Raw genomic sequence first — 15,416 nt, forward strand, 5'->3', positions numbered from 1 at the left:
GAAAAGCGTTTCTGCAAAAGACAAATTTGTTAATACTGAATATAAACTTGTACACTACAAAAACTTTTCTGAAGGTGTTTGTCTGGAATGTAGCCGAGTACAGACGTGCAACGTGATGATAAACCATCCAGAGAAGAACGGAATAGAAGCTTTTGAAATATAGTGCTACAGGAGAATCCTGAATATCAGATTGTTAGATTGGATAACAGATTGGGAGATATTGAATCGAATTAGGAAAAAACGATATAGGATGTTGTTGTTGTTGTTGCCTTCAGTCCTGGGACTGGTTTGATGCAGCTCTCCATGCTACTCTATCTTGTGCAAGCTTCTTCATCTCCCAGTACTTACTGCAACCTACATCCTTCTGAATCTGCTTAGTGTATTCATCTCTTGGTCTCCCTCTACGATTTTTGCCCTCCACGCTGCCCTCCAATGCTAAATTTGTGATCCCTTGATGCCTCAGAAAATGTCCTACCAACCAGTCCCTTCTTCTTGTCAAGTTGTGCCACAAACTCCTCTTCCCCCCAATTCTGTTCAATACCTCCTCATTAGTTATGTGATCTACCCATCTAATCTTCAGCATTCTTCTGTAGCACCACGCTTCGAAAGCTTCTATTCTCTTCTTGTCCACACTATTTATCGTCCATGTTTCACTTCCATACATGGCTACACTACATACAAATACTTTCAGAAACGACTTCCTGACACTTAAATCTATACTCGATGTTAACAAATTTCTCTTCTTCAGAAACGATTTCCTTGCCATTGCCAGTCTGCATTTTATATCTTCTCTACTTCGACCATCATTAGTTACTTTGCTCCCCAAATAGCAAAACTCCTTTACTACTTTAAGTGTCTCATTTCGTAATCTAATTCCCTCACCATCACCTGACTTAATTCGACTACATTCCATTATCCTCGTTTTGCTAATGTTGATGTTCATCTTATATCCTCCTTTCAAGACACTGTCCATTCCGTTCAACTGCTCTTCCAAGTCCTTTGCTGTCTCTAACAGAATTACAATGTCATCGGCGAACCTCAAAGTTTTTACTGTTTCTCCATGAATTTTAATACCTACTCCGAATTGTTCTTTTGCTTCCTTTACTGCTTGCTCAATATACAGATTGAATAACATCGGGGACAGGCTACAGCCCTGTCTCACTCCCTTCCCAACCACTGCTTCCCTTCCATGTCCCTCGACTCTTATAACTGCCATCTGGTTTCTGTACAAATTGTAAATAGCCTTTCGTTCCCTGTATTTTACCCCTGCCACCTTTAGAATTTGAAAGAGAGTATTCCAGTCAACATTGTCAAAAGCTATCTCTAAGTCTACAAATGCTAGAAATGTAGGTTTGCCTTTCCTTAATCTATTTTCTAAGATAAGTCGTAGGGTCAGTATTGCCTCTCGTGATCCAACATTTCTGCGGAATCCAAACTGATCTTCGCCGAGGTCGGCTTCTACCAGTTTTTCCATTCGTCTGTAAAGAATTCGCGTTAGTATTTTGCAGCTGTGACTTATTAAACCGATAGTTCGGTAATTTTCACATCTGTCAACACCTGCTTTCTTTGGGATTGGAATTATTATATTATTCTTGGAGTCTGAGGGTGTTTCGCCTGTCTCATACATCTTACTCACGAGATGGTAGAGTTTAGTCAGGACTGGCTCTCCCAAGGCCGTCATTAGTTCTAATGGAATGTTGTCTACTCCTGGGGCCTTGTTTCGACTCAGATCTTTCAGTGCTCTGTCAATATATGATAAATTGACTTAAAGAAGGGATCCATTGATAGGACACATCTTGAAGCTCCAAGGAATCGGCTACTTGATAAACATGTGAAATGTGGAGAAGGCAGGAATAACTACTATAAGGGAGACTAACAATTGACTACAGTGACCAGGTTCAAACAAGTAGTTTGTAATAGCTATGCAAAGATGTGGAGATTTGCGTGGGACTGACTAGCATGGAGAGCTGGATCAAACCTATCTCCAGACTGAAGTCCACTGTAACAACAACATGAAAATGGTCTCTTGAACGGCCATTATGGGTTCCTCTCTCTGTCCTTCTTCAACTGATAAGTGTCTCCATCCTTAATTTCATTGACGGTGTCGAGAGGTTTGACTACACTGACGGAAAGAAAACCGCAATACCAAAAAATAATTAACATAGAGTAATGGACTTTCAGTGGTATATTAACAACCAGTGTAACTGCCAGAATGTTAAATCCTAGCATGCAAATCAGCTTGCATTGTGCTGTACAGTTGCTGGGTGTCAATGTATGGGATTGAGTTCCATGAGTGTTGCACTTTCTCGGTCAGTACAGCGATGGTTAATGCTGGTTGCAGAAGACGCCGAGTTGTCGTTCGATGGTGTCCCTTAAGTGCTCGACGGGAGATGGATCTGGTGATCGAGCAGGCCCAGGCAACATTTCGACGCCCTGTAGAGCGTGTTGGGTTACAACAGCGATATGGGGGCGACCGTTATCCTGTTGTAAAACACCCCCTGGAATGGTATTCATGAATGGCAGCACAGCCAGATTGACGTACAGATTTGCAATCAGGATGGATGGGATAACCCCGAGAGTGCTCCTGCTGTCACGTGAAATCGCACCAGGAACAGGTCAAGTGTTGTTTACCATGCAGACAGATTGGTTGTAGGCCCTCAAGCGACCACAGTTGGTCTGACCGAAGCACGGTCATCACTGGTTCCAAGGCAGAATCAGCTTTCATCAGAAAACAGAACAGACCTTCACCCTACCCTCCAATGGGCTCTTGTTTGACACCACAGATGTCGCAAACGACGGTGGTTCGGAATGCAGTCTTCAGGGTGTGTCGCTCAGAGCTGTCCTTGAAGTAACTGATTTGTGACAAGTCATTGTGTTGTGTCACTGCGGTGCCAAATGCTGCTCTAATTGCTGCTGCAGATGCAGTACAATGTGCCAGAGCCATACACTGAATGTGATGGTCATCCCTCTCGGTAGTGCCATGTGGCCGTCCAGAGCCTAGTCTCCTTGCGACTGTACACTCTCGTGACCACCGCTGCCAGCAGTCATTTACAGTGGCTACATTCCTGCCAAGTCTTTCTGCAGTATCGCAGAAGGACATCCAGCTTCTTGTAGCTCTTTTACACGATCTCTTTCAAACTCAGTGAGGTGCTAATAATAGGGCCTTTGTCGCCTTAAATTCTTTCCTGGGTAACATCACCTCACCACGTCCAGTCCCAAAGGTAACTAACGATCACGACTGTTACAGTGTGTGTTTAAAGCGAACCTGATTTGCCTGGTGGTGCGATGTTTTTCCCATCAATGTGTATATTTGTTAGTTTTTTAAATATCTTTGTAACTTTAATATATTTATAATGTGTCAAAGGCTAGAGGGTTGCAGGGCAGGCATTCACAATTTTCACAGAGTCACACTGTGTACCTTTGCCTTTGTTATGCTGTGTGGGTCGTAATAAGAACATGGACAATGTTGAGAATGAGCAAGGTATTCTGTGTGGTCCCATGTGTGTTCCAGGCGGCGCTGGGACCAGTGGCGCTGGACATAGTGCGCTCAATGGTGCAGCCAGATTCAGATCAGCTGCTGTGGGCACGAACCGTGCTCGAGGTGGCTGTCCTCGCCATTTTACTGACTGCACCCATTGGATCTGCTCTCATCATGCTGCTGGGGCCACGTCTTCTTCCACTAGATGCTCAACGTCCTGTCTGAGGTTACCACAAGATTGAGTGTGTGGCGACCCACACACACCCAGAAGAAGGCCATAAGGGTACAAGATGAAGACAAGACTAGGCTTGGCACAATGTGAAAATAACATGGATTGCACCTTTCGGAATGTGGGAGTTCTGTCTTACACATGCTATGGTTCATTTCTCAAGCAGTATGTTGGGTGCTGTTATAATTGCTTTCTGACAGATACTGTCCATCAATGGACATTTGTGCTAGAGGAAGTACAGGTGTGGCAGCATCATATATGTAATGAGCTAGCAAGAATTGTATAATGTGATAAGGGATTTATTAACAGTATATTTTAGGAGGAGAAGCATTAATAAAAATATGCAGTCTTTCCATAAACTTTTTATAGATTTCTGACTGTATTGTCTTGTAATAAGGACACATTTTTTTGACAACTGACGCATGTCACTTTCATTAGGGTTTGTACCATTTCAACTATCACATAATAATTGTTAGCATATTTCAGCTGAAAGGACAGACAGTGATCTAGTACTATTCATGGTCTAAGAAATCCACTTTACATTTTTTCTTGAAGTGCATCCAAGATTCTTTGAGCAAAATATATAGCAAAAACCTTTAGAGACAAAATAAACTCTAAATTACTTGGAGCTTGCCACAAATTGGGGGAAATGAAGCCAACTTTGTCATTTCAAACAGAAAGTTTGTACAAAATTGGCATTGTTGAATAGAGATCCTAATGAACTTCCTTTTGTTTCAAAATATGTTGATGTAATCAAAAAGAGATCTTGCTGCTAATGAACTGAACAGTAGTGAAGGAATGAAAAATAAATTTCATTAGATAATAGATGTGATTAAATTATCTTCTTAACATTGTACAGACAATGTATTTTCATCTCACACTTTTTATTTAATGGTGAGTAGTACTTGGAATTTCTCCAATAGAGAATCATGGATTTATGGAGTTGCTACATAACTTCCCAACAGCAACATCCTTGTTAATATGAGTGCAAAAAGGTGGCTGGTAGTCTCGTTTTTGCATAGTACACAGGTGTATTTAAAAGCAATTTTTTCTAATCAAAACTTTTGTGAGTAGGAAGAATGTTACTAGTGGCACAGCCAACCCAGTCATCAAGGTTAACTTCCTTTGATATTTTTTTCTTAAGTGGGGCATGTGGGCTGTGGATCAAAGAATCTATCTAGCAACACTATTCTTCAGTGATAAATGAAATGGAAGAGCGATTGTGGGAGTATGCAGGTAATTGCTTGCTGTAGACATACATATTATACTATGTGTACAAAGATGAGGCATAACTGTCTTTAGAACAATGTGTAGCATGATTTGTGCATCTCTTGTAAAACATTGAAAGCAGTCAAATCGGATTCAGTAATGATTTATAACCATAACATTTTTTCTGATTTAATATACGAATTTGCATATAAAATGACAAAAGTATGTGTATTAAGAATGGAAACTGAATGAAAACCCTTTTCCTCACCACAGAATTAAACAGTTATTTCTAAGCAACTCCATTATCCTTAAAGATTTCTGTGTCTTTCTATTTTGCTCAATTCACTATGGCCAAAAAGTTTTATTAATATTATTATCAGATCACCACAATATATCAAAAATATTCAGAGTACATTCAGATTTGATCTTGGTATTGAATAACTTTAATTTTTCCCATTTTTTGTGTGAAAATCTGAAGCTGTGCTTATTTTCTCCAATTTGCATTAGATGTCAAGCATGATGGGTTTTCCATTCAAGCTGTCGTTAGAGGTCCACCTGAGACAATTATGAAGAGACATTTCAGTGAAGGTCATCTGGAATAGTGGACAAAACCTTTTTTTATGTTGTCATAAATTCTAAAGAATTTTACTGACGTGACTCCAGATGCAGAAGTTCACAAACATACTTAAGTTACAGTTTCATTGGTTCTCGTTATAGTGTTAGCTGAAACAAACAACGATGGGAATGCAGTTCATATAGGTGCAAAGAGTGATTTTGTTCTTAACATTGGCTTTTATATACTAACTTAAACTATGTCATCTGATTCAGTATAATTCTGTGGGGCACTAGTCCTACAAAATAATAATGTAACAGACACATAGCAATAAAAAGAAAATAAAAAAATCTTATAAATTTGAAATGCAGGACTTGACTGTTAACAAAATGTAAATTGTAGACACTATCAGTTTTATGACTTATAAAAATATTCAAGAATGGAAACTTGTATTTCATTATATTTTCTGTTACTCCCAGATTCACAAGACTATATTTGCTAGCAGGCCCATATTAATGAATGTGTATAGAACATGTGAAATGTATGCACACACACACACACACACACACACACACACACACACACACACACACACACACACTGTAGGAGACACAGACCATTTACACAAATTTTCATTTATGGAAGATTTTTGAAGTCAGTTTAATGTCAGGAAACAAATTCGTAACTTTTGACTGATTTTGTAGATAACTGCTGTAACAAAACTATTTGTCACTATAAGAAGTTTAGAAATTTTGCATTTGATATACAGAAATGAATTAATGTGCCTCTTACAAATATCAAATTACTTATAACTAAATAAATCAATGCTTTATAATCAGTTAACAAATTTCATAACAATTTCTGAGATGTACCTTCACACAGACATTTACCAATATATAAATGAGAATCAATACAATGGAGTTCAGTAATGTTCAAAACGTTTGTTATAGTCAAAAATTGAGATAACTGTCATACTTACTATGCTAAGCAAAAGAATTTAGATGATTTAACTAACATGTGCACAAAATACAAATAAAGTAAGTGTACAGGAAAGTCATTTTCTTATTATCATATACCAATAGTAACAATAACATCAAAAATAGTACTATGGCACAATTTCTAAAGCTTTTTCATATTTATCACCAGGTTTTTATATTTCCATCTGGACTGCTCTCAGTAAATCACTAATAAACACTCTTGAACTATTGTCCCTTAGTGGAAACAATGTGCATGATACTGTAAAATATTATTATTATATCGTTATAAACTGGATTTTAAGGCCAATATCATGTATTCAAATAATATGCTAACTTGAATATATGTTGTAATTTTGTCATTTCTCATGCCTTTTGAAACTTGTTTTATTATACATATTTGTGCTTTTTTGGCACTTCTGTGAATAAATATAACATCTTCAAAGATAGTTACTCATTTTTTATCATGTATTTCTTGACTATTTATTCTTATATTTCATGGTCATTATAGACATATTTTTATTTTTTTCTGCTTGCCTTTCATCCTGTTTCAGCACTAGCAGTTGCAGTTCTCGCTCTTTCCATTCGTCTTACAAGCTGTAACCAGCAACAACTGGTCTTTCATTATCTGATGGAACATTCCTAATCAACTTTTTGTCTACATCGCCATGAATGGATAAGAAGGCACTTAGTTTTTGTGATTCTATTTGTATGATATTATATAACTGTGTTGACTTTAAAATTTAATATTATAAGAATTTTAAGTAATGTGTTTTATTATTTAGTAATTAATATGACACATTGAATGCTAAATTTACCAATTATCCATTTCTGTAGCCTATTTCAGTCCCAATACTACAATTTTGTTTGTATTGATACTGCTGATTTTTGATACTGTAAATATATTCTTTTCTTTTTCTCCTTTACCAAAAGTAAAAACAAACAATAACTCTAAATTACGATAGTAATGAACAAGTTCTGAAAATAGATGTTTCCAAATCTTACAGCATTTGAAATCAAATGATAAAAACTTGTCATAAGAAAAGCCATGCAAAATTCTGTTGTTTGTTAAAGTTCTCTTTCAAATACAGCAAAAGCTCCTCATTTTGCAATATGCCACTTCAGAAAGGAACCAACCCAGTTTGGAGAAATTACTTAAAGAAGTATCCACAGTTCACTGTAAATATTGAAATTAGATTGCAGAAGAAGAGAACACTCTACCTTTGTATCTCAGTGCTGAAGTGCAGTGTCATTTCTTTCATTAATTTCAGTATGTTTACTGCTGGAGAATGATATTTAATACAAGTACACATTGAATTTTCTGATTTACATTCCAAGTTATATGATAAGAGCTGGTATTATTTATCAAAGTTACATACACAAGGACAAAACATTTGACTTGGCATTGATATTAATAGCATTACATGCCACAAATTACTGTCACAAAATTTCAGGTATCTCATAAATTGGTATCTTCCATGAGATGGTGTTTGTTAAATCAACCTAAAGGTAAAAGTCTTAAACACAGCCAACTGCTCAGGCTCACATGTGTCACTGCCCTGTTACTCTATTATTCTGCCAGCAAAGCATATATGTATTTCTTCACTTAGCAGTACGAAACCTATTTCGCCTTTTTAACTACGAATATTTAGTGAACATCTGACTGGTGTTCCAAATGTGTTTTCCTTATTTAAGAAAATACTTTACACTATCAAAAATGGAAAAACTCAAAAATAGGCATTTTTCTAGTTTTCTGCTAATTATTTGGAAACACGAAGTTGTGTAATTTTTCCACAAAACGGTGCTGAGTGACTTTTTTTCTCAGACCAGCCATATGGTGTGTAGTGCATGTTAAAGTTAGTGTAATTTTCAGTGCCACCATCAAAACCCAACACCTCATTCCTCAATAGGCTATGTTGTTTGTACAAATGACAGAATGAAAGCTTTCAGCATAAAAGGTGTTGAAGTAACTTAGGTAAATGAGATTGCACTATAATTTATTTGGCATTTGGTAATAATAATAGCTATCAAAATGTTATGTTATTGATGTATTAATTTAAAAAAAATTTCAAAGACATTTCATCCTTTTCATGCTTCATGCTCCACTGCCTTTGTCTACACTTGATTCATCTGCAAAATGAGAATATATATATCGGTATGTTACACCTAAGTGAGAAAATGGAAGACTAATTTCAGTTCACACCAGATAACAGGAAAATAATTATATTATAATTATAATAAATTAGAGTTGAAACCAAGGTACAGTGTTTTTAACGCTAATGAGGCTGTAATCTTTCACAATGAGAAATTTTAATAAAACAAAATTAAATACTGCTTACTTTCATCTGTAGCAGCTTTTATTTCAGTATTCTGTTCCTCCTCTACTTCCACCACATCTTCTTCTAAGGCTTGCGAATTGAGGTGGCTGACATTCTCACAAACTGTGAGCAGGTGATGCAAAGTTTCGAGCAGTATGTGACCGAAACGTTCATCTCTTCTCCAGATTTAACTACGCCTATAATTCCTAATATAAACTCCTATCTGCGAAGTTAGAGTTGCAAGATCAAATAAGAACGACTCAATTTATCTTTTTAGCACTACTGTTGATCAATTTTAACTATGAAGAGATGTTAGATAACGCGACTATGCGCTTACAGCCACTTTCAGTACCCAGATTGTATTCCTGAGGAAACTGTTTTCTTGAAGGAATGGTTTACGGGCTCCGCTGCCTTGCGCTGTAACTTGGGTCGGCGTGTGCGTCTTTTTTTGCCACCACCGCCGGCCGCGCGACTAACACAAAAAACCTTAGCCACCTGCTCAGCCTTGCGTGTGTCACCGCCCTGTAAATTACTCCATTATTCAGCCCAGGAAAGCATATACGGAATGTATTTCTTCAGTTAGTAGTATGAAACCTATCTCTCCTTTTTAACTATAAATATTTAGTGAACATCTGACTGGTGTTCCAAATGTGTTTTCCTTATTTAAGAATTTAAGAATTCACTTCACGCAATCGAACTTTGTCACCAAATTGCAGAGCTGATTTAGATGGTTCGACGCTTTAATCATAAATCACTGCCTACCTTACTCATTGATGTAATTAGTTTCTAAAGCAAACGTGAAAGTAATTAAATTTTGAATATGAATTTAACTGAGTTATTTGGTTTAAAGGAAATAAGTACACTTTTACTGAACTGTTTACTTACTTTTAATGTTAACTTTCTGCAAACTTAAAAACAAGATGGATAAGCCAACTTTATTTATTTGTAGCATACTAGCTACTAATGCATGGTTTTAACCTGAAATGGGACCAAAAAAGTTATTACATTATTAATCATTTCAATATTGATCTGTTACGAACAATACTTTAAATGAAAAGTCTTTCCAGCAAACTTAATTTATAAATAGGTGACCATTGAATACATTTATTATTCTTTAGTTCTGAGAGACTATTCTATGTCATGTGACGAAAAGTAATTGTTGTAAGTGCAAAATTTAAAGAAGGACATATATATATATATATATATATATATATATATACTCAATATGGTAATTTACTTGAATATTGGAATCAGGAAATTGTTTAGGTAAATAACAATTTGAAACCATTAGTTTGAATTACTCTATTATTCAGATCTGCATCACATATTTGGCAATACTCACTGAACTATCTGTACTAAATGTAAGGTCTTCCACTTGCCTTGAATGTTTAGATGGTGAGTTGCTGTTGAGATGATGTGGCAGATGAACGATTCTTCACGTTGCAGTATGGTTGCATTTACTGAAACGAGTCACTGTGCCTCTGGCTGCTATTATGCCCTTGGCACCTGCACCCATGGTCGCCATCCATATTAATTAAGAACCGCTTGCATTCCACTTAAATGGTGGAGAACACTTTTCCACATCATTTGATACTACCACTTTCAACTATTAGCACTGGCTACACTGATTCACCGTTCTCAAAATCACTAGTGAAATGCGACTCACACCCGTGCCCTCTGCCTTTCTGTGAGCAACTGTCTTTTCTCTCGTTTTGCACACGATTTGGCTGTGCATGGTCCCCTTGTAAACCAAAAAGAATAACCAAAATATATACCCTCCCTAATGGCATTTATTTATTTCTGTTAATTAAAAACTATTAAATATGAGAGTTTTAGTCAGTTTTAATTGAAAATCAACTTAAAACTGCTAATAATTAGTGGAGGGTATGTGTGCATTTAAATACTTTGCATGACATCACTTTCTAGCTGTCAAGAATTACCGTGCATCACTGGTATGAGAAATTTCTCTTACAGAATGCAAAAAAAAAAAAAAAAAATTGTAAAAACCACCGCATATACATTGAGATTATGTTACAATTGGATATCTGCTTTTCAACTGCTGCAAGAGCAGTCATGACACCCCGTTCTGCACTTGCATGCCATTGAAGTCAGAATAACATCAGATGGTAGCAGTTGAAGCATAGTGGTTCGAAACAGGTGATCCTTGGATCTTTTCCAACGACATTTCTCTCAGCGTTTACTCCTGCCCACCCCACTGTTGTATACTGTGATACAGTCAGAGAATATGCTGGCAAGCAGAATCCTCAGTTGGTGGCAGAGACTCAATGCTGAGATCTGTTCTGAATGCTGATTTTGTGTAGCTTCTGTATATGAGGTAGTTCATAGACTGCCCACTTATGCAGGCTGACCAAATGTCCCAGTTTTTCTGGGACAATTCCGATTTTCACGTACATCTACTGGTGTCCTGAGGAAGTCATTTGGGGCACATAATTGTCCTGGTTTTTAATCAAGAAATAAAATGTGTGCAATAATATTTCTTGTTTAACTAAATACTTGTGGAAAACAAGTTTCCTAGAATATATACTTTCACGGTACTCTCTATAAGCCCACCACATTTGGTTTAACTCGTCTTTTGCCTAAATAAAGAATAAAAGATATGTTGAAAATAAAAGCTGGCATTACCTACCCCTGCCTCTAACTTGCCAACTTTTGAGTTTATGATACTCAAGACAAGTAAACCAAAACCAAAGATGGTTTAAAGCAGCATCACTTAAATGATTTCTCCTAACATGACTGCAGCTATGTGGAAGTTAATATTGTGAAGAATGTGAATGATGTGGCATGTGTTAGCAGTCCTTATTGAATATTGCTTGTCATATATGCATACTTGTTCCAACAGTCTGCAGTCATACTAAACCTTAAATTTTAGTATGAAATGTATAATTTGTATCTGATTACTAATTACCAATATTATAGAGTGTTTAGGATTAACAAATTGTATCTAAATAATAAGTACCTAGTAAGTGACTAAATGTTACAGAAAATATATCCAAGTTATTACAATAAGAAAGTATATATGTCAGTCTTCTTTCTTTCTTAAGAAAAGAATTTTATTTATGTGTAATTTACCTACATGTTTCTTTCCAATTTACAAAATGAAGATACATACTTACTATGGGTTTTTCAGATGCTGCATCGTCATAGCCCAATCATCAGTTTCAAAATATCACTATAACTGACAAGAAAGGTAAGTGTAAACAAAGTAATTAAGTTATGTATAAAGTAGTAATACAGTTCTCCTGGGTTTCTCTCTTTTAAATCTGGTCAGCCTACACTTGCGCCACCATACAACTTGATGAGGATGTCACCACGTCCCCACTATGACATTCAGATCTTAAAATATTTGTATACCCCTTTGCAATTCAGGATTTTTCTTCAGTATAGTGCATTTCACTTTGCCCTGATTGTATGGAGCGGAAGTAGCGTCAGAGGCATTGACTGATTGCAAGAACAGGATATTCTCTCAAATAGAGGCCAATTCCCTAACAAGAGCAAACCTGCTGTTGAATTTTGCCTCTCACTGGTTTCATCAATAATACGGTACTTTGTTGATGGAAACCTGTTAGAATGACAAGAAGTTCCATGTCTTCTCTAACAACTACACCAGTTGAATGTAGGTGAGGGCAACGATAGTGCAGTATTGATAGTCAAGGTATCAGCATCTTCCACAGATTGCTGGGAAGCTATGTCTGTTTAGGCGAATCTGTCCATTAACAGTTATATTTAGTGGTCTTTGATCTTCGATTGAGAAAGGAATTTGACTGAGTAACATGTATTATCATCATTCCAGTGAAGATTATTTCTACAGCGCTATGTCTGTGGGACCTTCTTGCTCGGTCATTCACCTTGGTGCTGGTGCTCAGCTAGTTAGGAAACCTGTGAACACTACAACTTTTCGACTGACTGAAGGAAACTTAGCTGTCACAGATATCTGCAAGTGACTGCCCACTGCCAAGTAACTCGATGCAACAGGTACCCCCAATTGGAGGGGGAAGTCAGTGCCATCTCACAAACATCTCCATCCTCCACTGTGGCAAGCTTTAACTACCAACAATGCCAAGGATAAAATCCGGCGACAGATGCAGAATAAAGTATGGCAAAGGCACAAAGACGGGCAGGGGGGGGGGGGGGGGGGAGGGGAGAGGGTCCTGAGTGATCCATCTCAGCTTTGAATCACGCTAATGTCAACACGCACTACATGTCATTCAGTTGGTCTGATGAGAAATATCACTGTGAACTATTTTGTGCGAAGGTTACCCACTTTCTTTTCATAAGTGAAGAACTTTGCCGAAAATTGTGTCTTTTCCGAGTCATAGGCGAAAAATCCAAAATAACTCCCATTTTTCTTAGTTTTTCCATTCTTGACCTATTTACGATCCGAAATTTTTGTGAGACTTTGAAAATTCAGGCTCAGAACCCTTGAAAACATATAGGGAGCTTGTTAAAAAAACTTCTGCAAAACTTTCCGCTTTTTGACGTTTTTGAGCACCATTTGACTAGACTACTGTGCTGGAGCACACATTTGCATTTAGTGACTTACTATACACATATTTAGAAGCTTTTAAGCATATTGCAAATACTGTCCTCAAAGTGTAACATGCATTTGAATTGCCCAATATATACTGAAATCTGTGGAAATATAGCCCCAGCATAAAATATATGAGGGTACTCTCACTACAGTTAATCTATTGGTCATATCATATTAGCGAGAAAGTACATTTACAACCTAAAACTGTGCTTTTATACTTTGTCAGGCTTCAGTAAAATCAATCAGCTCAGTGGCAGAGGATCAGTAATTTACTACATACTCCCTTGAAACATATGTCTGAGTAATGAGACACAAGACTGATGCTGCATATTTTATAACTTACCAAAGTATTATTCAGTTAATGTTGGTTGTCTTCAAATTAGGAGTCATTTGAGGTCACACATCCAGTTTAATTCCATCCAGTGATCAAGACATTTTTGCTTTTAAATCATATTACTATGTGTTGTGCAGCGTATTTCATGTGTGACTCTCTTTTCTCTCCTTTCCTGTTCCATCTGTGTATGGCACAAGTTAAGAGCGACTGTTGGAAAATCTGTGTAAGAGCTCAGATTTCGCTGATATTGTCATCATGGGCAATTCATGATATATATATATATATATATATATATATATATATATATATATATATATATATGGACAGATTTACTGTTAAAATTCTGAGCATGTATGTTCCAAACACAGCCACATCTTACTACAACTTATTGTGGTATTATTTCATCCCATATATATATATATATATATGTATATATATATATATATAAAAACAAAGATGAGGTGACTTACCGAACAAAAGCGCTGGCAGGTCGATAGACACACAAACAAACACAAACATACACACAAAATGTGGAAACAACAAACTTACACACTGACATGACAACTTCCACATGTAGTCATGAAAGTTGAAAGACATTCTACTTCCTTGCAAAATGTAGCTTCCTCCCACTGTCACCTATGAGCTTCAGCAACTGGTCATACGGTGATCTGCTCTGGTACATTTGACAGCACATATCTAGAATCACATTTTTGTTTCCGTGAAAAATTAGTGTCATGCGAGAATAATAGGTAAAGTCTTCAACTAAGTAAAAAAATACTTTCTAAAGTGGTAAATTGTTCTCCAGCAGCATGACAGGAACATCTTTCTAGCGTTCAGCAAATCTTTATAATCACATATTTGTAATTGAGTAAGACAGCATCGTCTGAAGTGACAAAATGGATTAAAAAATGATGTAACTGAGAGTATAGCCTTGTTTCTTCACAACAGTCGATACCACGAAGATATTTTTTAATTTAGTGTAATGATAATAATTTTTTGATGTAGTTATTGAGTATAAATATTATGGTCAAATGAAAATGTATCTGTGACTTTACAGATTTAAAACTACTCATGACCCTCATTAAAATCGATGGAGTGTAAACAGTGTTCATATTGACGCTATCACTGGGTAATGATTTTTCTGCACAGTAATACAAAGTTTGGTTGCAAAATTAAGTACCACATCAGTATTTATTGCACCTACGACGTATAAGAAGCTTGGCTAATCCTGAAAATGAAAACAAAGCTGAACTGTTGAAACAAAAACCTTACTTCCTGGTGTAACTTCAGTGTATTGTAGATAAATAAAAATTTACAATTTTGGAATACAATACATATTGCACTATCTCCAGTTGACAGACATTTCAATGTTACTTGTAATTTAATTCGAGCTAGCATGCCAGAAATATGTGTCAAACAGAGTTCCATATGGACTATATTCTTTCGAAAGTGATTTTCGAACGAAACGTAGTCCTCAACAGATAACTTCCTTTCTAGTGTCCTGTATGTTCCCAAACAAACCCTATGAGTGCTCTTTTCCATACCCAACATTCATTATGTCTGATTGTTGTTCATCGGCTTCACTATAAGCTCTTTGGCTAGAAGCTGCTAAACTACTGCATGAATAATTTCACTCGTCGCCATCTTGAAAGTCCCGTAAGTAGCACTTCCAATTTCTGATGACTGCAAACGGTAATGATGTAAGTGTGGTGGTGGGGGGATGAACGTGTAAATAGCCCCACACATGAGCGACAGATCGCAGCGATCCACTG

At 36.6% G+C, this 15,416-nt stretch overlaps 1 protein-coding gene across 1 annotated transcript in view; it reads left to right on the forward strand.

The window, feature by feature from the left end:
- Window positions 1-5,079, forward strand: part of LOC126456088 (sodium/hydrogen exchanger 9B2-like) — a 123,883-nt gene extending 118,804 nt beyond the window's left edge. Inside the window, exon 11 of the mRNA XM_050091844.1 lies at window positions 3,512-5,079. Within this exon, the coding sequence (XP_049947801.1) occupies window positions 3,512-3,703 (192 nt within the window). The 3' untranslated portion in view covers window positions 3,704-5,079. The remainder of the gene's footprint in view (window positions 1-3,511) is intronic.
- The last annotated feature ends 10,337 nt before the right edge of the window (window positions 5,080-15,416 follow it).

The sequence above is a fragment of the Schistocerca serialis genome, chromosome 2 (genome assembly GCF_023864345.2).
Source record: "Schistocerca serialis cubense isolate TAMUIC-IGC-003099 chromosome 2, iqSchSeri2.2, whole genome shotgun sequence".
In the NCBI taxonomy this organism is placed as follows: domain Eukaryota; kingdom Metazoa; phylum Arthropoda; class Insecta; order Orthoptera; family Acrididae; genus Schistocerca; species Schistocerca serialis.